This window comes from Ostrea edulis, chromosome 7 (assembly GCF_947568905.1).
Source record: "Ostrea edulis chromosome 7, xbOstEdul1.1, whole genome shotgun sequence".
In the NCBI taxonomy this organism is placed as follows: Eukaryota; Metazoa; Mollusca; class Bivalvia; order Ostreida; family Ostreidae; genus Ostrea; species Ostrea edulis.
The window spans coordinates 28415729-28441890 of NC_079170.1; the positions used below are offsets into that span (position 1 = coordinate 28415729).

Below are 26162 nucleotides of genomic sequence, written 5' to 3' on the forward strand. Positions count from 1 at the left end.
AAAACTTACTTTGTTAAACACCACTCTGATTCCACATACAAGTACTCTGAAGTTGAAATAAAAAATATGCTAGAGTTCCTCATTGACAATATCTTCGTGGTCTTTGGTGATCAGGTCTTCCAACAGTCTGTTGGTATTCCTATGGGCACGAATTGTGCTCCTTTGTTAGCTGACCTGTTTTTATATTCATATGAAGCAGAATTTATTCAAAAACTTCTACGTGAGAAGAAAAAATCTCTCACAGTGACCTTCAATTCGACATTTCGATATATCGATGACGTTTTGTCTATTAACAATGATAGCTTTCATTCATATGTCGATTTGATATATCCCTGTGAGCTCGAAATAAAGGACACCACAGAGTCGTCCACTTCTGCTTCATACTTAGATATTTTATTGAAAGTAGACATTAACGGCAAACTGACAACTCAGCTGTATGACAAACGGGATGATTTCAGTTTCTCCATCGTCAACTTCCCACATTTATGTAGCAATATTCCATTATCGCCTGCATATGGTGTTTATATATCTCAACTGATTCGATATGCAAGAGCTTGTTCTGGGTATAGTCAGTTTTTAACTCGAGGTAAGCTACTGACAAACAAGTTGATGGTACAGGGATTTCAACAGTCTCGATTGAAGTCAGCATTTCGCAAATTCTATGGTCGTTATAACGATCTAGTTCGTCAATACAACCTCGCATTGGGTCAAATACTGTCTGACGTGTTTCATACCGATTGTTAAGCCGTTCTTGGCACACTGATTTTAACTCCGGATAACTCCGTTTCCCTGATCAGGATATGGGGCTCACGGTGGGTGTGACCGGTCAACAGGGGATGCTTACTCCTCCTAGGCACCCGATCCCACCTCTGGTGTGTCCAGGGGTCCGTGTTTTGGCAAACTATCTATTTTGTATTGCTTGTAGGAGTTATGAGATTGATCACTGTTCGTTATCTTCACCTTGCACAATTGCAGATGATATCTGAATAAATACAATTAATTTGTGTGTTACTAACCAGCTTATATGCATCTAGAGGGTTTGTAAGGTCTTTACGCAAGAAATTATCGATAAAAATGACAAGTCGCTATTTGCTTTGTTTATTCTTAAAGTTACGATCAGCTTACGTAAACTAGTATAGCACACGTAGAGTTACGCTTATTTCTGACGTAAATTTACGTCTACGACTGTTTGTGAATACCGTCCCACACGTAAACGTACGCTACGTCTAGATTTACGCTACGTTTACGTCTACGAACTTTAGCAAATATGGGCCCAGTATACTAGAAGTGTTCTAGAAAACGAAATTTTAATAGTGGAAAACGAGACAGAGTATGAAACTGACAACTCGTCTGTAGTTGAGGACGATGAGCACCTGTCTGCAAATGGTTTAACGAGTGCATACATGTACCTCAAAGCAAACCCCTATGCAAGAAACACTTACCTGTTCGGCATGGTGATTTTGTTGCAGAATACAAAATATAGGGTTTAAAAATAAAAGTAAAGGTACATACTCTGAAGCTTGCTACTACGCCACTTGCACGGAACGGTACGAATGATTCTTTCACGGAACGTTAAATGGTTTGCACGGAACGCTTCGTTCGCAGTGCTGACCAATGGTAAATTATCTGTTTAAAGTGCTTTTCAAACTTTTGAATATAGACAAATTTTCTGGTATCTATAGGCTCTTGACAATGTAGTTTCCACTTGGTTCCTGAGATATAGATAGTATTTAAATCCGCAGTTCGATATAACACTTATATTGTCAATGGTTTATGGCTGCGTAAACTCGTGGAAACTTGAGGTTTCAGCAAGTTTCCGTTGCGGAAACCATATGGATTCGTGGACACCCTAAGTTTCCGGAGTGCGGAATCTTGCTGAAACTTGAAGTTTCCAAGCGGAAACTTGGCAGAAACCTTATGTATACCTAAGTTTCCGCAGTGTTTCCGCAGTGTTTCAGCCTTGCGGAAACTGCATTTTTCATCATGTGTTATCAATATCTTAAAATTTACAAAAATATGTATCGCTGAAAAAGAACAATTTCTTAAACTTTACCCAAAATATGAATCTCTAAACTAAAATATAGAAAGCGATGCTTTTTCAGAGAATGACACAAATTTTTAATAAGGTTAGGTTTTACTAGTATTTCATTTAATAATGCTGTAGTTTCTCAATCAATGGGAAACATCGTGGTTTATTAGTAGAAACGGACGAAATTCCACTTTTACACACTTATGATATTAATTATCTTTAGGGTGATATTACAAATAACTGTAAATTCATTTGATATAATTTCACAAGGTATTGCTCTCAAACGGACTTTTTCATAAGTCTTAGAAGACCTTTTTTACTTCAAAAGTGCGAGTCGCATGGAAAATAACGGTAGACGCAATTCCATCTTTGCTATTTTATTTTCTGTTCTATCATATTTTGCAGGTCAAGACATCACGTTAACTCCACAGAGTACTGCCACAGTCAGAGAGGGACAAACGTTAGTGATGACATGTCAATCAAACCAGACTAGTGGAGAATATCAGTTCTTTTATATCAACGGTGAGGGAAATAAAATCCTTTATGCTTCAGGAGGAGGAGAATTCCAGTCATGTAGTAATAACACCAATGGTTCATTCATAGAGTGTGATTTTGGGACTTCGTGGAATTTCAGCCTAATATTGTTGAATCCTGCTCACAACCAGACCGTCTACTGTCAGAGAAGTGGCGGGGGGCAAGATATAAAGAACAGTAGTACCACCATCTTTGTACAAGGTACTAGCAAATTGTACCCATAGCACAATGAAGATATAACAATAGAGGTAGATACGCACATTTAATATCTCTTCTAAAACTTCGAGTTGACTTTCCTTTTAATTGTTTTTGAAATATACCTTATCTATTTATACATTTGAAGTGACGTACAATCGTGTGTTGGGACAATAATGATACTGAAATAGTTTACAATGCAATTAGATCCCGTGGGGATCCGGGTTAGAACATGTCCTCAATACCCCTTGCTTGTCGTAAGAGGCGACTAAATGGGGCGGTCCTTCGGATGAGACCGCAAAACCGAGGCCCCGTATCACAGCAGGCGTGGCACAATAAAGATACCTCCCTTCTCAAAGGCCGTAAGCGTTAAACATAGGCCTAAATTTTGCAGCCCTTCACCGGCAGTGGTGACGTCTCTATATGAGTGAAATATTTTTCGTTGAACAATATACAATCAACAATGCACTATAAGGAATACTACGACGTTCTTCTTAAACTTCAAATAGTGTATCAATATTTTCAAATATTCCGTTCCGAACTCGGACATCTTGCTATGATCGAGATCTAAATAGAAGTTTAGTATTGAGAACGGGGAGTGGTCTTCCAACTGATATCTGGTAATTCTCACAAAAAGCCTTCGATATAAATTATGCATAAAATTGTTATGGGTCAGAACAAACAATTAATATAGCGCAGCAGAATTTACTAACAAAAGGCAATCTAACAATGTTTTTTTACAATCAGTAATTGAAAGAAAATTGTAACAATAGCAAAATACTAGCTTACGGTAGTGAAACAATGAATCCAAATAGAATCCACACACACACACACACACACACACACACACACACACACACAAATTTTATAATCTTAGTTCCCAGTATAATAACATCCAAAATGCATAAAAAGTGTCTAATCGGAGCCTTTGTAGAAGAATTCCAGTGTATTTATAAAGAGAATGAATTTTCTAGTATAATCCTGAACGACAATGATGCAACCCTTACGTCATCTTTCTATCAATGAGAAACATAAACCTGAAGCTTTCTACCATGGGTACATTAGTTTGATAGGTTTAAAAAAGGAGATGTTAGAATATCAGTGTCGGATGACAATTTAAATTCAAAAATTTAGTGTGAATATAGGGGAGGTTCTGAGTAATAGCGATTTCGAATTCAATATTTCCCGTGAATTTTTATTGTTTGCATAGGAAGTAAATGTGCATATTGGGTAATCAAGTGATTAGCAAATGGTTTACTCAGTTAACACAGTGTTGCATACAGATAACTATTGTGTTATATTGTTTTTGACAAACAGAATTTAACCACTGCGTTAGCTGATCACTTGATTTCGACTGCATTAAATCTAACCAATATGTTAGATTTAACCAGCTTTCGAAAAACCGGGTCCTGATGGGTATTTCGTTAAGTGGTGGTAGCTACTCCAGACGAAATAATCAAAAATATTGAAATTACCGATCGTGTTATGAGTGAGATGTATATGTTGGCAATTTAATAATGATAGTACTAATATTAGTGGTGATAATAGTAAGGCGTTTTTATTTCAGTGCCCGTCAGTAATGTCACACTGTCACCATCGTCCAGTATAGTGCTCATTGAAGGAACGTCTTTCACCTTCAGCTGTGTATCAAATGCTACCAGACCAGCAGCAAACTTAACATGGTACAGTGACGGCGTGGTCGTGAGTGGAAGTTCATCCAGCTCGTCAATGAATAACCTTCTGTACGATGTGACCAGTAATCTTACGGCATCCTTTAAAAGAACGGATAATGGGAAGAATATATATTGTACTCCTGTCAACATAGATGGAGATATTCCAATAATGTCAACCCAAGCTCAAGTAAATGTTATATGTAAGTATTTGTGACATTTCAATATGTATATGGGCAACATGGCAAATAGCAGTACTTTAAAACGTGTATTTTGATTGATTGATGGGTTTCGGCAATAACAAGAAGGGGTTGCGAGATTAAATTTCATAAATGAGCAAGATTTGAATTTGAAGAAAAGTAGCATATCCTTTCTGTTGTAAATGAAAATGAATGGCATAGTGAATTATTATCAGATAATTATCATTGCGATTCTCTTGAAAATGAATCTGATTTCTTATAATGCTTTTCCCTCCAGAGAAATTCTGGTAATTAGTAAATGCCTTATTTATAAATATTATAGAATATGCTTATTTTTCCCTTGATATATGAACATTGTCCACTACAGTTTTTCGTACTTTGTCACCAAACGTGTTACAAATAGTGTTTCTTATATAAGACTTGATATATATAATAACACCTCCTTAGAATGTTTTGGAAACTGCTGCATAATATGCTAAGTTCCGTTAAAATTAAATTTTTTTACTAAAATTCTTAAGATCAAGACTTAATCATAAACTTAACTTACAATTAATATCAGTCGTGATAAACTTTTTTCCGTAAGTCACGTTAAAAATTACTTCGACTTGTGACAGCCTATAAATTAAACATATTTTATTATGTATAACATAATAGGATTGGGCAGCAGGCAGAGCCTATATAAGCCTTCTTCCAAGGTAGCCTTAATCTAATTTTTTTCTTAAGAGTTGTTTCTATCATCTGAATGAAAGATGAAGATAACGAACATTGACCAATCTCATAACTGCTATAAGCAATACAAAATAGAGAGTTAAACAAAAACGGACCCCTGGATTTACCAGAGGTGGATCGGATGCCTATGATAATAGAGTTGGCTGCCACACAACATAATGCACTATCAGCATTTCGCAAATTCTATGTTCGCTATAATGATCTAGTTCGTCAATACAACCTACCATTGGGTCAAATGCTGTTTGACGTGTTTCATACCGATTGTTAAGCCATTCTTGGCACACTGATTTTGACTGCGGATAACTCCGTTTACCTGAAGAGGATATAGGGCTCACGGCGGGTGTGACCGGTCAACAGGGGATGCTTACTCCTCCTAGGCACCTGATCCCATCTCTGGTGTGTCCAGGGGTCCGTGTTTGCCCAACTATCTATTTTGTATTGTTTGTGGGGGTTGTGAGATTGATCGCTGTTCGCGTTATCTTCACCTTGCATATACATGACAAACAGAAAAACTGCTATATAGTAAAAGTGGCTTACTTTCTTGGACATAAAATGTTTTAACTTTAAAGTTATAAGACGCAAACTTTTCAGAACAGTCTCGGACTATTCGATATTTGACATTGGACAGTTTTCGACTTATTACTTACTTTCATGATCTTTGTCATCACAAAACATGTTCAACCAAAATAAAAACATTTTTGTGTTTATCCATGTGTTTGTACATATGTAAGGTGAAGATAACGAACAGTGATCAATCTCATAACTCCTACAAGCAATACAAAATAGATAGTTGGGCAAACACATATATCAAAAATTGTTAATGAATTGTTACAAAAAAGGTCGTACATGTAAGAGTGACTCACTTCTATAATCGGGGAAAAAATTGAGAACATCGAAATATCATATGAATATCGTATTTAGAAATTGATCGATGTATCAGATCGTTGGTCTCGGAAGGAGGATGTCCTTCGTTGCATGAGATGTATATAAGTAATAAAATTATAAATCTTTATAAAATAATAAATATGGGCCTTTTGAAAACTATTATAAATATAAGTGACAATGAACACTAACCCGATTTTATGCTGATCAATCGCAACTTCTCAGGTTATTTTTCGGCTTAACAGAAAGGCCCAGGAATGTGGGATTGATTGTGGATTTAATGTCCCTTCGTTCTGGAAATCCATAAGCCTGATTCAAGACTAAACTCTCCGATTGAAGAAACGAACAAGCATATTTTATTTATTCAGAAATTACCAAAACTTATTTCTTCTGTAAGATCAAACTCAAGCATCCTTTAACAACGGATTTAATTCATATAGTATTATCCTAAGTTGTCATTTAAAAAATAAAAACTGGTTTAGATCCACAAAAGCGTATCCACCACTTCACTCTCAGATGGGACCCCGAGTCACAGCAGCTGTGACACAATAAAGATCTCCATGCTTAAAGGCCGTAATCGCCGAGCTTATGCCTCAATTCTGCAGCCCTTCACCGGTAATGGTGACGTCTACATATGAGTGAAAATTATCGAGAGGGACGTTAAACACAATTAATCTTAAAATACTACTGCACAGTATTCATTACACTACCAAGTTCCCACTTTTCAATTAAACAGGGGGTGAGGTTTCGAACGCTCTCCGCTTAAGCTTCGCATCATACTACATGTAGTATACTTTACGCATATGCAAACTTAAAAGCAAACGTGACATAATGGGATTGCACAAGATTTCTAACTACGAATATCCATACCTCCTTTTAAAGATTTCCAAGATCGTAACGCATGGATGCCCAATAAGCTGAGTTTGAAGTGATTACGGTGGTAATAGTTAATGGGGAGTGTTAAAAGTTTATTGACAAATTCTAGCATGCTAAGGTTTCTCTAGCGAAATGGAAACGTAAAAAATATCAGAAACTAATCAAACTCAATTAAATAGATGCACCCCCTGCTGCCCCACAACTGACAGCTGATGGATCTACGTCAGTGGATGAAGGACAGTCCATTTATTTAAGATGTAACTTGTCTACGCTGGGTAACCCTAACATCACGTGGAGCTGGGTGTGTGGAGATGACACACTGACCACTGGAGTGACCAATTCAGGGACCTGGTCAGTGCTGACATTGACAGCAAACAGAAAGTACAATCAGAGAACGTGTCAGTGTAGAGCCACAAGTCCACGACCGTCATTGTCGTATAACAGGACATCAGGGACACAGACCATCACCGTGTATTGTAAGTAAATAGTAAAAATTTTATAACTACGTTAAGTGATGTACAGGACCAGCTTCCGACTTTGATCAATTACAGAACAGCGTTGATTTTGACAAACGTCAGCCTTTCGAATACTTTTGAATTTAAATAAAAATATGATCATAGAAAATAACAAAATATTTGACGTATAGAATTGTTGAATCTGATTAATATTTAAACAATTTCGAAAGCTAATTTCGAGCCCATGGGGGGAAATAACTGCAACAATTAGTACTATTTGAGATGATTCCATTAATGAATATGATGATTTTAATTGGATGTTCTATAGAATTGCCTGTTGCATGATACTATCCAATGGCATCTGCTGTATTTTATATTTTTCTCCCTTGGCAGCCAGTATATAGGATGTAAGTAATCTCCATTTCTCTGAAACCATCACTCCAAGGTCTCATAATTCCAGGGAAATTCAGTTTGACTAATTAGGTTTATCATTATGAAATGATGTGAAATTCCTATAGATGGTCATAGAATATTATTTCGCTTGAACAATTTGATGATATTAAGAATGACTTTAAAGTGCAATTTCATGTGATTCAAATTATACAAATCAAAACTAAAATCAGTAGTACCATACTTAAAATTGATGAATTATGTTAGCCGAAGTCCTTTGTTGTAGGGGTATTAGCCACATTTATTAATCTTTTCCCCGACCGTAAGATCCCACTGGTGTAGGAATTCAGAAATTTGCAATGTAGGCCCCTTTGTCCCAAAGATGCTTCATGCAAAATTTGAAAAGCATTGGAATGGTAGTTATCAAGAAGAAGTTAAAAATGCTCTATCGTTAGCACATTTGATATCTGAATATTTTGGCCCCACCCTGATATCAAAACCCATACCCCTGGGATCATCTAGTTTACAATTCTGGTAAGGGATTATCTGCTTTTTCTAAATAGCCATTTAGTTTTAGTTTAGCATCAATAGCAATAAAGATGTTATTTTATTTGTTTTACACATAAACCCTATGTACCAAATTTGACCTCGCCGTGGGGTCAGAACAGACACCCCGGGGATCATGAACTTTACAATTTTGGTAGAGATCTTCCTGTTTTACATCATTATGCATTTAATTGTTCTCCCACATGTACGGTCGTAGAGAAGAATATTTTTGAAAATTTGTCGTATTTTGGCAGTTTTGTTTCCCGCCCTTCAGGCCCCAGGGGTACAGGAGTCCTGACAGTTACAATCGATACCCTCCTTATCCCAAATGATGCTTCAAATAAAGTTTGTAAAGAATTGGAATGGTAGTCATTAATTTTTTTTAAATATTCATTTGTTAACGCATGACGACGGACGCAGCCCAGTTGCAATATAGAATTTGGTTTAAATAGACACGCCCCCTGCTGCCCCACAACTGACAACTGAGGGATCTACGTCAGTGGATGAAGGACAGTCCATTACATTAAGATGTACCTTGTCTACGCTGGGTAACCCTCACGTCACGTGGAGCTGGCTATGTGGATATGACACACTGACCACTGGAATGACCAATACAGGGACCCAGTCAGTGCTGACATTGACAGCAAACAGAAAATACAATCAAAGAACGTGTCAGTGTAGAGCCACAAGTCCAAGACCGTCATTGTCGTATAACAGGACGTCAGGAACACAAACTATCACCGTGTACTGTAAGTAAATTGTAAAAGTGTAAAAGTAAATTGACTGCAATTATAAATTATACTCTACGGAAGCCCATTAGTGAAAACCAAAACTAAATTCCAAAAACGAAATTATTAAATAAAAAACGAAATTAATATATGAAAAGCCAAAATTAAATTAAAAAAACGAAATAATTAAATAAAAAACGAAATTAATGTATAAAAAAGCAAAAGTGAATTCAAAAAAGGAAATTATTAAATAAAAAAAACGAAGTTAATATATAAAAAACCAAAACTAAATTAAAAAAAACAAAAACGAAATTATTAAATAAAAAACGAAATTAATATATAAAAAACCAAAACTAAAATAAAAAACGAAATTATCAAATAAAAAACGAAATTAATAAATAAACACGACAATGTTAGATAAAAAACGAGATTAATATATAAAAAACCAAAACTAAATTAAAAAACGAAATTATTAGATAAATAACGAAATTAATATATAAAAAACCAAAACAAAATTAAAAAACGAAATATCAAATAAAAAACGAAATTATTAAATAAACACGACAATGTTAGATAAAAAACGAAAACTAAATTAAAAACGAAACCATTAAATAAAAAACGAAATTAAGAACAGTTTATGAGAATATAATGTATGTGTCAGTAGAACTCAACAAGAAAGGAAACATGGCTCCTAATTCTTTGATTTACGGCGATTTCATCATCGCCAATGGATTTTTACAGAAATCTAATGACATTACAAAACAGCCAACTTACCATTCACTACACGTTTATCTACTATGTTCGCTGAAAGGTCCCATACCTTGTGTACTAGCCCCCATAAATCTAGTAAGAAATATATGGCTCCAACCAGCGACGTACTTCAACAATCACTTGACTCTACACTAATTAAGTTTTTCGGCGGTGTGATACATGTACGAAGTTATAATATTGAGCTAATTGATTTGATTGATCGATAGATTGAATTTTCGCTGCATGCAAATCCGACTCATCAGAAGTATATTTGCACTTCACAATTATCATACAGTTTGATTATTCTGAAATGAGGGTGTGGGCATATCCCGTAAATTTTTATTACGTTGGTATGAACCACACAATAGGTACTATATCATTATCGAATAGATAAAACGTCTTTGTCTCACTGGAGGATGTGCCGGTTTAATAAAACTTTTGCTTTATGGGTTGTATTTGGTGATAAAAACAAGGGATATACCCTTCTTTTTGCTTTAAATTACACCTGATAACAGAGGTGGCTCGATCGTAGTTATCAAGTACCACTCGTACTGGTTTGATTGATTTCATTATCATTATAGCCCCCCTTTAGAGGGTTTGTTTTGAAATCTTTAAGACCTACTTCAATTCAATTAATTTTTTTCACTCAAATCATTCATACAATGGTACACAAGGTACATAAATATATTACTTAGTATTTCAACAAATTTGCCAACGGTACAGGTATATAACTAATACATGCAAGGTGAAGATAACGAACAGTGATCAATCTCATAACTCCTACAAGCAATACAAAATAGATAGTTGGGCAAACACGGACCCCTGGACACACCAGAGGTGGGATCAGGTGCCTAGGAGGAGTAAACATCCCCTGTCGACCGGTCACACCCGCCGTGAGCCCTATATCCTGATCAGGTAAACGGAGTTATCCGCAGTCAAAATGAGTGTGCCAAGAACGGCTTAACAATCGGTATGAAACACGTCACACAGCATTTGATCCAATGCGAGGTTATATTGACGATCTAGATCGTTATAACGACCATAGAATTTGCGAAATGCTGACTTCAATCGAGACTGTTGAAAGCCCTGTACCATCAACTTGTTTGTCAGTAGCTTACTTCGATTTAAAAACTGACTATACGCAGAACAAGCCCTTGCATATCGAATCAGTTGAGATATATAAACACCATATGCAGGTGATAATGGAATATTGCTACATAAATATGGGAAATTGACGATGTACATTAGCACAAAATAAAGGTGGAGGACATAATGCATATATTTTGATATATAAACATGTTAGGAAGGACAGCAGACTAACTCATGGATATACATAGAGTAGTTTTTTTGTTTAAAAAGACAGTTTTAAAGTTTCATGTAGTCATTAACTCTCTACATTTCAGTGTATTTGGTACATGACAATATCCAGGAGCCCAAACTTCTTTCCGTAGAGTGGATAGTAATTGACATTCTAAGATAAAGTGGTATATTCGTCGGCTAATTTACCAGTAATTTCTAACAATTACTATCTTGAGGTACATCTTCATCACTTGTGTTTCTCGTATGGCAAAAAGTGTCACCTTTATAAATCCCTTGTAAACCGAAGGATTATGTGCATCTTTTCGTTCCAATTTGTAGGTTTGATGTACGTTTTCAAATCTATAATGTGAGTTGCCTCAAATTACTTTCCTTTATACACCATACTGCCCAAGAAATGCATTTTATTCACAGATATTTCACATGTGAATTTAGGCAGTTGATGAGTAGAATTTGCTATAGTGAATAAATCATGGATTCCCTTTTCTTCTCAATGAAACATGATAAAATAAAGCCATCGTCATGATAACGCACATGGTACGTTATGCGATGTTATCCTGGGAACTTGTTTGTAGTTTCCTTGGTTATCTGATGTAGTCGGATATCTTATACAGACAGGGATCATTTAGACCCTTATCACACATCCAATTATCTGTTTATAAACTTTTGAATTAAATTTAAAAGTATTATTTTCCAAAATTAATCTAAAGAGAAGGCTCAGATCGTCAGTGGATGATGTATTTCTTGGATAGATAGATTTGTCCGATTTACTGTGGTATGTGTCTATTGCGTCAACACTCATGTTTGTGTAGAGTGATGTGATATCATAGTCTTGCTGACCGCGTATAAGTAAGAAAATATATTGATCCCATCAGTCAGGTACCTCAACAACCACTTGACGTTACACTCGATGCGATACGGTGTGTACCAGTGTGGCTGCTAAAACTGGTGGCCTTTGTTTATACCAAGCGCTGAATACTTTGCGGTGTCATTTAGAATTAATGCCTTCTCAGTTCACATCAGTACAGTATGTCCCTTTTCGTATTCATTAATTTCGGTTTTTATATAATGATTTCGTTTTTTATATAATAATTTCGTTTTTTTAAAATAAAAAATTCGTTTTTTATATAATAATTTCGTTTTTTAAAATTTCGTTTTGGTTTTTATTTAGCTATTTCGTTTTTTATTGACTAATTTCGTTTTGTTTTTATTTAGTAATTTCGTGTTTTATTTCATCGTGTTTTTTAAATTAAAATTTTCGTTTAGTATTTAATGTTTTCGTTTTTTGTTTAATAATTTCGTATTTTATATAATAATTTAATTTTTTATATTAGTTTTGGTTTCCACTAATGGTCTTCCGTAATTTTCATTTGTAGCATTGTCAAACTATGTTTAAGAATATCTCACGATCTCAGATATGGAGAAAAGTAATACAGGTTTAAATTTCTGTTAGCATATCTAATTTACATCTCTACATATTCAAATCATACAAAATTCATATAGATAAAAGCATTTCATCGTTTTCAACAGCCGTTTAAACTTAATTTGGTATTTAACGTTTAAATAACATTCTGTGATTAATAATAGAATTTAATTACAATGAAACATCTGACATTCATGGTAATTAATATGATTAATTCATATAATGTTGAATGTAATTTCATGTTCATGGACGAAGAATATAACTGCAACACATATTAAACTTTGAAACATCTACAGTGAGATATATAGATTTTTAGATATGTTTTGACATGTCAACTTCATTTAAAACGGCAAAAATATACAACCAGTTGTGGTAGCTAAATAGAATAGCTTTCGTGTAGTGACCATGAGGAGGTTGTGAGTTCGAAGACCCACTCATCTCATGACCACGTAAAACCTAAGACGTAAGCATAGGCAGTGATTGTCCCTTCACCAAACGAATTGAGAGTTTCGGGTATGACTGCTACGGCCCTGAGCGCTAAGCATAGGTAATTCACCTACAGCTGCTGATGTCTCAATATGAGCGAACAATTCTTGAAGGGACGAAGTATAAAGAAACAAGCACCAAATATATAGGACACCCGTATTAAAATTCACGATAAATTTTGAATGAAATTGATCTTGGCATATTTTTAATATATTTGTCAATCAGCAAGTAGAAAATCGACATTCACCAAAACCAGGTGTTGCACGATAAAGATTCCTCCCTGCTCAAAGGTCTTAAGCGCCGAGTATAGCCCTAAATTTTGCAGCCCTTCACCGTCAATGTTGACGTCTCCATATGAGTGAAATATTCTCGAGAGGGACGTTGCACAATATACAATCAATCAACAATGTAGACATATTTTATTTCAATCTCATTAGATCTGGTTTTTAGTATCGCCTGTCCACGTATGAATATAATTATATAATCCATGAGCTCTGCGACCTATTTCGCAGCTTGTTAAATATGTTTTCTAGTTTAATTTTAACGCTGTATTTGAAAAAGGTTAATACATAACGCTTCCCTACATTACATAATAGTTATTTGTTTAGAGTATATTCCCCCGCTATTTCCCTATAAAATTCTTACTAAATATATCAAGGTGAGATGATGTTCATTTCTTATGTTGTTAGAATAACGTAAAGGTCAATGATACATGTATCTATATTTATCTACTTGAAAGTATTCATGTCTAAATAAAAATTTAAAACAAACAAAAACTCAGAAAGATATACACAATGAATGTGAAGTTAACGAACGGTGATCAATCCCATAACTCCTACAAACAATAAAAATAGATAGTTAGGCAAACACGGACCCCTGGACACACCAGAGGTGGGATCAGGTGCCTAGGAGGAGTCTTCCTTTGGTTTCTTTAATGGGTAATGAAGGTGTAAAACAATACATACAAAAGGCAGAACGTGCTAATGCGGGTTATACATTTTTGTCTACAATGTTTGTTGAAAATATATCCCATTTAGCAAACTATATTACTTATTAATTATTGATTACTGGTCTCGAGCGCGTGTTGAATGCATTTTCTCAAACACCTGTGAATGAGGAATTATCATCATCATCTGACATGTATTCTCCTGATTTATATTCTCCTTTCATTATACAGACTGTGAAGTGTCGAGTTTTACTTAGAATCTCGGGCTTCAAAATACCTTATAATACATAAAGTAAATTTTGCTGTTGGTGATAGAAAGGAAAACAGCATTATTGTACCATCGATAATTTTAGTAAAATAGATATTGGTTTGCAGTGTTGTATACTACGTTTTTAACCGTGTTAAATATTGACAAACGTATCTTGTAATTTGTTTCCATGGTGTTGAAAATTTGATGACAAATATTATCATCTTAAAGTTTCATACACATGTGCAAATGTAAAAAGAAATATTTAAAGTCATAAATTTGGTTTAAATAGATGCACCCCCTGCTGCACCACAACTGATAGCTGATGGATCTACGTCAGTGGATGAAGGACAGTCCATTTATTTAAGATGTAACTTGTCAACGCTGGGTAACCCTAACATCACGTGGAGCTGGGTGTGTGAAGATGACACACTGACCACTGGAGTGACCAATACAGGGACCCAGTCAGAGCTGACATTGACAGCAAACAGAAAGTACAATCAGAGAACGTGTCAGTGTAGAGCAGCAAGTCCAAGATCGTCATTGTCATATAACAGGACATCAGGGACACAGACCATCACCGTGTACTGTAAGTAAATTGTAAAAAGTTCATAGCTGCATCGACAGACAGGCATTTAAAGTATGATTTATTGTACGTAAGTTTAATTTACATTGTAGTATTTTGAAAATTATATACATGTATTGTGAATTGAAGTTGATTCGGTTGTAAAGTATTTTTACTTTAACTGTCATAAAGAATAACTTGAGCCAATCCTAAAATGCATTTGCAAATTATTTTCCATTTATTGATTGTTGAATATTCCGTTTAATTTCATACTTTTAATCATTAAAGCATACATACATGTAATTATTCGAAGTATGCTTTCAAAAACAAAACATACAAATTACAGAATCTGTAATCCGATTTGACATTTACAGGCTAAACACAACCATTCTATACTGAGGTTAGACTCATTGATATCTTGATGTAGAAGTTCCTATGGCAAACATTCACACACTCGGTAACGCATATTCATCCAACCAATTGTCTGGGATATTAAATGTGTCTAAACCTGAAGCATGGTTTTGAAGAATTTCATCTTTTGAAAGGGCAGTTGGAGTACATGTATAACGTACAAGTACAATTACCAAACGTGGAATTAATGCCAAGTTTGTTTAAAATACTGTTGTAATAATGAACCTTGCAATCAAAGACAGTTTTGTTACAAGCTTTGTCAGCTGGAACCAAATCATATTCCTCGTGTAACCTATCTAATTCTTGGATCACATCTGGTTTACTAAACACAGAAGGGTAGATGATACGAATTTTTGTTTTAATGTGTCTAATGTTGGACTTTAATATTCGCCTTATACTTTTAATTCATCGTGACAAGGTAATAAGTTATTTTTTCATATTTAGCCCACTGCCTGTCATAATCTTCGTCAGGATTCATAACCAGAGGTCCATGGGCCATATCGCTCACCCTGGTTACCTTGGCCCACATGTAAACATTGTCCTTGTATATTCGCATGTAAAACCTTTGATCCATATTGTGGCCCCAACCTACCCCTGGGGGCCATGAATGTGAATCTGCACTGTGTCAGGAAGCTTTCATATAAATATTAGGTTCTTTTTCCCAATGATTCTTGAGAAGAAGATTTTTAAAAGATTTTCCCTATATATTTGAATGTAAAACCTCCATCCCCTATTGTAGCCCTCGTTACCGTACCTATATTGGATTCCTAAACTCCATTAAAAACCTTTACAAAGATGCATTGCTGGATTCAGTAAATGTTCTACCAAGGCCCTATCTCTGTTTCTCAGGAAAATATTAACAGTTGTAAAGGAAAAACTTCAAACGTACTGTGCGACTACATATGCCAAATCAAATGTGGGTTCTTAAATGTTGTAAACAACTTTTAGTAAATTTAAAATCGTAAAACGTTTCGCAAATCAAAAGCAACAAAACGTATGACTTTTCAACACTTTACACGCCCATTCCTCGTAATGAATTGAAGACTATACTTTTTGACCTCATAGACAGTTGCTTCTTAAACAAAAATGGAAAACGAAAACATTGATATTTAGTGATCAGTCATCCAAAAATTGCTTTCCTAAACACCTCCGATTCCACGCACAAATACTTTGAAGTTGAAGTAAAAAATATGATTGAGTTCCTCGTTGACAATATTTTCGTAGTCTTTGGTAATCAGGTCTTCTAACGGTATGTTGGAATTCCCTTGGACACGAATTGTGCTTGATTGTTAGCTGACCTGTTTTTATTTTCTTAGGAAGCAGGATTTATTCAAAACTTCTACGAGAGAAGAAAAAAATCTCTCATGTGGCCTTCAATTCGACATTTAGATGCATTAACATTTTATCTATTAACAGTAATAATTTTCATTCATATGTCGATTCAATATATCCCTGTGATCTCGACACCACAGAGTCGTCCACTTCTGGTTCATATTTAGATATTTCATTGAAAGTAGATATTAACGGCAAACTAAAAATTCAACTTTACGACAAACGGGATAATTTAAACTTTTTCATCGTCACCTTCCCATATTTATGTAGCAATATTCCATTATCACCTGTATATGATGTTTATTTCTCTCAACTAATTCGATATGCAAGAGCATGTTCTGCGTATGATCAGTTTTTAAATCGAGGTAAGCTACTGACAAACAAGATGATGGTTCAGGGGTTTCAGGGGTTTCAACAGTCTCGTTAAAAGGCAGCATTTTGCAAATTCTTTGGTCGTTATAACGATCTACTTTGTCAGTACAACCTATCATTGAGTCAGATACTGCCCAACTATCTATTTTGTATTGCTTGTGGGAGTTATGAGATTGATCACTGTTCGTTATCTTCACCTTGCATACTGTCTGACGTGTTTCATACCGATCGCTAGGCTGTTCTTGACATACTGACTTTGACTAAGGACAAATCCGTTTACCTGATCATAATGGAGGGCTCCCTTTTATTTGATATCAGCGAAGAGGTACTGATCCTTAAGTTGTGGATTTGTGATATTTCAGTGCAAGTTAAGTTATGCTTGAGTCCTTGGTGCATGCACTAGTGGTGTATCAAAGAAGACATTATTCTTGTCCGTCCTTATATATATATCACATTGCTTTGAATGGAACTCCTATTACAATTTAAGAGGTAGCAATAAAAAGTTTAAGCGAGCTTAAAATCATTTATATATTTGGATTGTGCAATGTTTAAGGAAGTAAGATTGGATACGTCCTTAAGATAGCGCAAGGGTGGATCCAAAAATGCGCCTGTAGAAAGGCAAGAATTACTGATATTCCATCGTAAGCGCCGTATTTGGTCGAGGAATTGTTAGGAGCACGTTTGCGTGTATGGATTTATTTCGCGGAAAACATTTCTTTGTTCATTGTAAACACCGCTTCGCTTTCACTTTCTTTAGAGCGCCGCAGTATAAAACTTTTATTTTATTTGAAACGTCACACCGAGGATGTTTTTGTTCAATACGCTGTCAAACTATTTCTCCTTAACAAGAGGAATCCTATAATTACGAATCTGACTCCTGATCCCCATGATTATGCAATCAGTGTATACTAGTATTTCACTAATTTTAAAATAAGCTACCTTTATCTACGATCTATCTAAATTCCCATAGGTTTTCCAGAATTTCTATGGTCGTTATAACAATTTGGTTTGTCAATATAGCCTATCATTGGGTCAAATGCTGTCTGACAGGTTTCATACCGAATGTTAGGCCCTTCTTGGCACAATGATTTTGACTACGGACTACTCTGTTTACCTGATTAAGATATAGGGCTCACGGCGGGTGTGACCGGTCGACAGGAGATGCTTACTCTTCCCAGGGACCTGATCCCACCTCTGGTATATCTAGGGGTCCGTGTTTGCCCAACTCTGTGTTTTGTATTTTTATAGGAGTTATCAGATTGATCAGTGTTCGTAATATTCACCTTTCATTGATGCATGTCAAATAGGAATGTCAACGACTACTAGACTTCTCAACTGTCGCTCGGTCATACCGATCATGGACAACAATTTTCATAGTTGAGTACTCGTTAAGAATAACACAGTTGATAATGTTCTTGAATTATAAACACTTCGGTGTTTATTTGAGTAAAACTCATGTAGGGGTAAATACAAACCGGTTTTAATTCGTTCATGTTCAAATAAATCATATGAATTTGGATGTCGGTCTGTAAACATGCCTCCGAAAGCTCATGATTGAATAAGAGTACCGCAAACGGTACATAATACGCGCGTGAAATGCTAATTTAAGGTGTTTTTCTTACACCATGATTTGCAAAACTTGGCTTCAAGTAGTATCAGCAACCATCAGGGTGTGACATACTTTCTTTTCATTGTAAAAGCAAGACAAATCATGCACGATCTATGCAATATTTTCACTTGGTATAAGATGTATGTGTACCAAGTTTAATGGTCCTTGCCCCCAACGAATCGGTCGTCATCCTGCTACTATGACCTTCACCTTTGACATTAAGAAACAATAGGCATCCCCCTCTTGGCATAAAGCGTATGTATACGACGTTTGACGGTCCTAGCCCCAACAGTTCAGTTTGTATACTGTCTACAGGGTTTTCCTAGTAAGTGATATTGTGACATTGACCTTGAAAAATAATAGGCATCTTCCTCTCATTATGGTGATCAAATGCACCAACTTGCAATATCTTGGAGCCTACGGTTCGGTTTGTATCCTACTTACAAAGTCTTCCTACTGTGATACTTCAACCTTGACCTTTGATCTCTAACCTAGAAAAAACATTAGGCATCTTCCTCTCATCATGTTGATCAATAATTTTATTGTACCAAGTTGCAATATTCTGGAGCTTACGGTTCGGTTTGTATCCAATCTAATTAAAACTATATCCTAAGATACATTCACAATCGCTACAATAGGATCTGACATAACCCCACAGGGGGTCATGACAGCATAATCCTTTGCTTGGATATTCATAAGAACTATCAGCCAGTCAGATTGCGCCATACAGACAATGATTGTTATTTAGGCGGTCCCCGGCAATTCGTAAACAAGTTGCAGTAATCTCTCTCCCGCAAAGTTTATTCCACATTATAAAATGGCTTATTATCACATAAGGAATTTTTAACATTCGCAATAATGCCTAATCTATTCCGTTCATTAAAACAACAAAATGCACGATATGAATACACCCAAATTAAATTGATTGTGAAATGCGATTTATGTATGAATAGGGATGGGTATGATTTCAATGCTGTTCTAGAACCTTTCATGGTGTACTTAACTCGAGGAATATAACGCCAATCGACGTAAACGGTGCATTGTGGCGTCACACCTAGCTACGATATGTTTTCGTTCAAACCAAACAATCACAGCCATTTTTCTTGAATTGTGAACACCGACGATTTCATTGGCAACGCACTGATTGGCTAACATAAAGTTCACATGAACATGACCCATAGTCGGGTCATGTCAGATATTCTCACGCAGAGTATACGACGCGGGTCTAGGAATTCTGATTTTAATTAGATTGAGTTTGTATCCTGTCTACAAGGGTTTCCTACTAAGTAATACTACGACTTTGACCTTTGATTTCTGACCTTGAAAAACAATATGTATCTTCCTCTCATCATGGTGATCAAATATACCACGTTACAATGTCCTGGAACTTACAGTTCAATTTGTATCCTGCCCACAAGGTTTTCCTACTAGATTCTCCTACTAAGTGACACTATGACCTTTACCTTTGACCTCTGATCTTGAAAAACACTAGGCATCTTCCTCTTATCATGGTGATCAAATGTATCAAGTTGTAAAATCCTGGAGCTTACCGTTAGGTCTGTATGCTGCCCACAAGGTCCGGACAGCAGACGGACGGACAAACAGACGGATGACGCCATACCATAATACGTCTAGTCTTCGAAGGGCGTATAAAAACGGTGAAATGTATTGCATGCGTTAACTGAACGTACACTCTGTGAAGGGACAACAAACGTGTATCATATTAAAGGCCGATATCCGTCAGAATCATCGTTACCGAGTACTCCAAGTATCCGACTAGACGATCCGAGGTAAATTGACATCCCTAATGTCAAAGTATTTCTGCTTTACATGATCTGGCCCCATACATTCTTTGATTATTAGTTGTACCTCGTTTAAACAAGTAACGGATCATTTGCAATTACTGAATATCAAAGAAAACTTTAACTCTAACGTTAACTCATTTTTTGTGATGCTTTCATTGACAATAATTTTAATTTCAAAATTTAAAAAAATGCAACTTCTTTGTAGATAACAACGTCATATCATCAAACGTGAGTGAAGGATATGTCATTAGTGAACATGGAAGACTTCAGATAAAATGTGATGTGGATGGAAACCCGTTATCTACCATCACGTGGCTGTTTGTTCCAAACAACACTGTTATAAAGAACGACAGTGATGTAAGCAGTAGTACACTAGATATATTGTCAGCAAGTTGCTTAGATCACGGGAATTACAAGGTTACTGCAGATAATGGAAAAGGCCCAGTTGATACGACAACAACTCATATTGCTGTTAGATGTAAGTTTCTCTTTCTCAGGACACAATCCTGTCTATCCACACATTCACTATCATCATGTTTGGTAAAATGTTTTGAGTCTGCTTTTTTTTAGTGTCAATGACCCATAAAATGTTGTCCCCAGTAAGCATTTTTATGTATATATAAATATCTTGTAAAAGAATATTTATGGATAGAAACATTTATACGAATACATTTTATTTCTCAATGACATGTTCATAATTTGGAAAGGTAAGCCTCGACTGGATAGCGTTGATGTGCAGACGTCAGACAAACTTGGCATAGGAAATAATGAATCTCTTCAAATACTTGTGAGAATGCTATTGTATCCACAAGCGACTCTGACACAGTGGACGTTTGTGGGAAAAAATAATGAGAGTAGAGTAATTCAGAATAATACAGGCGGCTACAGCATAACAGAAAGTAAGGGAGAAAATAAACAAAACATCTCTCTATACAAAAGGAGTGTTGACACAGAGGAGTTTGGAGATTACACTATAATGGTTCTGAATGATGTTGGTAATTTCACCAGGACCTATTATGTAGATGCAGCAAGTGAGTCAGTTTTATTTTTTCGATCGTAATTATCAAATATACTGAACAGAAAGCTACATGTTTTTAACCTAAAACTATCTAAACTGAAAGTGCAAGAAATCATAGTTTTTAGCTCTTTCATGCTTAAAGCTTTTTTTCAAATAAGTTTTTCTAAAGAAGATTTATTCATAGCTTTTATGTTTTCTGCTAAACATCAGGACCATTTTAAACCAATATTGTCACTAATCATCCTTGGTTTGAGGTGGGATCAGGTGCCTAGGAGGAGTCAGATCTATCTGCGAGTGAGAACTTTATTCTTCATAATGAGTTAATTTGTTAATTTTCGACAATGCTATCAGTCTTACTAAAGCTATAATGCGAGTTATGGCATTGATTAGATTCTACATCAGAAGAAAAATCTTTTGTATTAGCCTTCAACTCAACATTTAGATGTATCAACGACGTTTTATCTGTGCACGACAATCATTTTCCTTCATGTGTCGATTCGATAAATCACTGTGAAATCGAAATAAAAGACACAACATGGTCCTCCACATCGCAAATTCTGTGGATGTCATAGCGATCTAGTTCGCAAATACAACCTGTCTGATGTGTTTTATACCGACTGTTACGCCATTCTTGGCACACAGATTCTGACTACAAATTACTAATTTTACTTGATCAAGAAATAGGGCTCACGGCGTTTGTAACTAGTCGCCAGGGGATGTTTACTCCTCCTAGACACCTCGTCCCACCTCTGGTATATCCAGGGGTCCGAGTTTACCAAACTCTGATCAAGATATAGTGATCATGGTGGATGTGACCGGTCGCCAGAGGATGTTTACTTCTCCTAGGCATATAATCCCACCTCTGGTATATCTAGGGATCCGTGTTTGTACAACTCTTAATTTTGTATTCATTATAGGAGTTATGAAATTATATCTCTGAAATTCAGAACTAAATATCTCAGTTGGAGGAATTTAATTTTTAGCTTATATGTCTTTTGAATGTAGGATATTTCGGTTATTTTAAACTACGTACTTTAAATCTCTAATTTTCAATTGTTGAATGTATATATATATATGAAAGGATATTAAGTTTCAAAATAATATGGGTGAAACCACATTGAAAACAAAGGGGTGGCGAAATATTAAATACATTTTTGAATGATAAATTTGTTACCATTGCTACCCGTAATATACATGTACCTACAGGACCACCTTTAAAACCTACCAATTTAACATTGGTATGTGTCACTTCGTCTGTAAAGTTATCATGGATTTCTAACTTCAATGGTGGAGGCAGTCAGACCTTCAAGATTTCCTATTCCACTGAAGGGAATTTGTTAACATCCTATAAAGATCTAGAGAATATCAATGACAAAGGATATGGGACACTCCATAGTTACACTCCGAGTATTGAGCTACAGGGGGCAGTATGGTTTACTATCACTGTCTCCAACATGTTTGGAGAATCTACATCAGATAATGTCCATTGCATTGTTAAAGGTAAGTATTGTAATCAGCAGTCATCCCTGGGGATATCTCAAAGGGAATCTTTAAATGTCACCCACCGGCAGAGATGCCTTTCAGTGTAGTTAAAATCACATAGTATTGACAAGTCTTTCTATTCAAAAACTTGTATTGGTACTGTATACGTATGATAAGGTTTTAAATAGAGGCAGGCTACTGAAAAACAAGTTGATGTTACAGAGGTTTTAACTGCTTCGTTTAAATTTAGCATTTTGCAAATTATATGGTCTTCATAACGATCTAGTTTGCATATACAACATATTTTTGGGTCCAATTCTGTCCGACATGTTTGATACCGATTGTTTGGCCGTTCTTGGTTCACTGAGTTTGACTGCGAATTACTCTATTCACCTGTATATACATGTAGAGTTCACGGCGGGTGTTATCGGTCGACAGAGGATGGTTACTCCTTCTAGGCACCTGATACAACCACTGGTATATCCAGGGGTCCGTGCTTCCCCAACTCTTTATTTTGTATTCCTTAAAAAGTTATGAGATTAATGAATGTTCATTATCTTCATTTTGTATTTAGAAATGGTTACTTTGTCATTCATGACCGATCGTAAGAAACATTTGTTTGCTGTTTTATGTCCCTTCAGTGAAGTTTCACTCATGAATTTAAGTTATGCAGGTCATCTACGGCCGTAGCTGAGAAGTTTCTTTATCGTGCCAAGATATGCCGTGACACAGGATACCTTACTTTTGTCGAGAATCACATGAAATGAGATTTATCACTGTTCGTTATCTTCACCATTCACTCAGACACCCTGGTTGCAAAGCCTACCGCTACCGGTCTGTAACAAATAGAAAAATAAATATGGACCATTACAAATAGGTTAACATTGTACTGAATTCAACCAGTTCCTTATTTCTACATATTTTTAAGTTGAATTCTACACCCTGTATTTCCTATAAATATATTTCTACTATTGCATGCAAATGTTTTTAGTGCAAACATTGCAGCGCCTAGATATATACCACCTTATACTTAATCAACTATGTGTTCTTATCCTTCATCTGCGTTCAACTATAGTCCAGCTGGACATTCCATTACTCGTAATGTTGATATAGTTAAATTAAGGACCCGAAATCACTTATTTTAAAGGTCCTAAATTCAGAGGACTGCTGTCTTTCAATTTAGCGACAGAACGTCATCTCTATTATGAATTCTGTCAAATATTATGCCAGATGATGGGGTTAATATGAAAAAGAAGAATTTGATACCTCTTCAGAATGGATTAAAAGTATAAGAGCAATGTTAAAATCCTATACTAGACAACTCAAAACCAAAGTACGTACCGTGTATCCTTCTGTGTTTAGTAAACCAGAAGTAATCAAAGAATTAGATAGGTTACATGAGTAATATGTTTTGGTTTCAGCTGACAAAGCTAGTAACAACATTGTCTTTGTAAGGCTCATTATAACAACTGATTTCAAACGAACTTGGCATATATTAATTGCACATTTGGTAATCTTACTTTTACTCAATCTACCCTTTCAAAAATGAAAGTTTTCAAAATCATGCTTCTGTTGTAGACACATATAATATCCCAGTCAATGGGATGGATGAACATGAGTTACCAGACCTATACTGGATTCCTAAACTTCACAAAATCCCTTACAAAGAAAAATACATTTCTGGATCGTGTAAATGTTCTACCAAGCTCCTATCTTTGCTCCTCGCGAAAATATTAACAGTCGTGAAGGAGAAACTTCAAACGTACTGTGCCGTAACATATGTCAGTAGCGGTGTAAATCGGATAAGGATTCTAAAACATTCTAAAGAACTTTGAGTAAATTTGAAATCGCAAAACTTTTCTCAAATCAACAACTTCAAAGCCACAGACACTCGACGTTTCAAATATCTAGATTAATTTTTTTTCTTTCTATCAACAACATATCAACAAGGTATATCACGCCACCATTTGGTTTTATGCTGATTTTTTTTATCCCTGTCATTTGTAGGAATAGAAGAGAAGGTCAACCATCAGACAGAGACGATTGTCGGCAGTGTTGTCGGCAGTGTGGCTTTCATCGTCGCTGTTTTAGTCATTGGGATCTTCCTCAGAAGGCGTTATAAATGCACCTGCATGCTAAGTAATGTATAAAGTTTACTTAAGAGTTGTCATGCGCATTGAATAACATATTTATACACATGTTAACAACGAATCTTTTAACGTAATTCAACATGTTTATTAAAACAAGATCATTCTATGTATTTAGCTGGGGGGGGGGGGGGGGGTGTTATGTCGTCTGTAGTCTGTTTGTCCGTCCCTTCGTCTGATTTGTGTTTTGCTCATTTTCAAATATAGCTCTGATGGTCAAACTTCATGCATATATATATTTTGGTAAAAGGAACCGAGCCTTGATCAATTATTCATTTTGACACCCCCACTCCCAGTATTTCATCAATTTCAAATTTATTGATTATTAACTACAACACGATATTAAGAATGCATATATGTGCATTGGAAAGCAACTTTGAATGACAAAGTTGCTTTTTTGCTGGGGATGCTACATTTAGGTATGATTTTCATATTCCGGAAGTTTGGTGACTCGTAAAGATTTGCTGAAAGGATGTCCCTTGTCCTAGGCTCGTTTGAGAACATTTAAGTTTTAAGAGCGCGTCTTGTTTTATATGTGTACTTTTGTTGAATATTAGAATTTAGCTTTGATATTCAGAATAGGAAAATCTTAGTAGCCCGTGGGACTAGTGATACTTTTAACGAATACTTAGGTGACCAATAGGTATGTGTGCCTCTTGTTGTTGTAAAACATTTGTAGGATAGAGGAATATTAGTTGTGAAATTTATTACCTTACCACCACAGGGCCTCATGGGCGGAACCGAATATGCTAAACTAATGAAATATTTTCAAACATGTTCTCTACTTCCTCACATGTGGCAGAAAAACTAAATGCATATTCATAATGGTCATGAAGCTCTTTATCTAGATTGTGAAACTCACGACCCGTGAGTCAGGGTTTAAGGCCCTAGGTAAGGGTAATATGAATCTTAAAAATCTCCAAACTTCAATATATATTCAAGAAAAACTAAATGCATTATTATGATGTCTATGAAGCTCTATACTTAAATTGTGAAATTCATATATCCTTGATCAGGG

The 26162-nt window shown here is 35.6% G+C and overlaps 1 protein-coding gene across 1 annotated transcript in view; it reads left to right on the forward strand.

The window, feature by feature from the left end:
• Positions 1-2440: 2440 nt before the first annotated feature.
• The window catches only part of LOC125655883 (uncharacterized), an 87895-nt gene continuing 64173 nt past the window's right edge, over positions 2441-26162 (forward strand). Inside the window, exons 1-7 of the mRNA XM_056143892.1 lie at positions 2441-2764; positions 4326-4631; positions 7295-7591; positions 20703-20975; positions 21205-21528; positions 22722-23015; positions 25005-25136. Of these exons, the coding sequence (XP_055999867.1) occupies positions 2497-2764; positions 4326-4631; positions 7295-7591; positions 20703-20975; positions 21205-21528; positions 22722-23015; positions 25005-25136 (1894 nt within the window). The 5' untranslated portion in view covers positions 2441-2496. The remainder of the gene's footprint in view (positions 2765-4325; positions 4632-7294; positions 7592-20702; positions 20976-21204; positions 21529-22721; positions 23016-25004; positions 25137-26162) is intronic.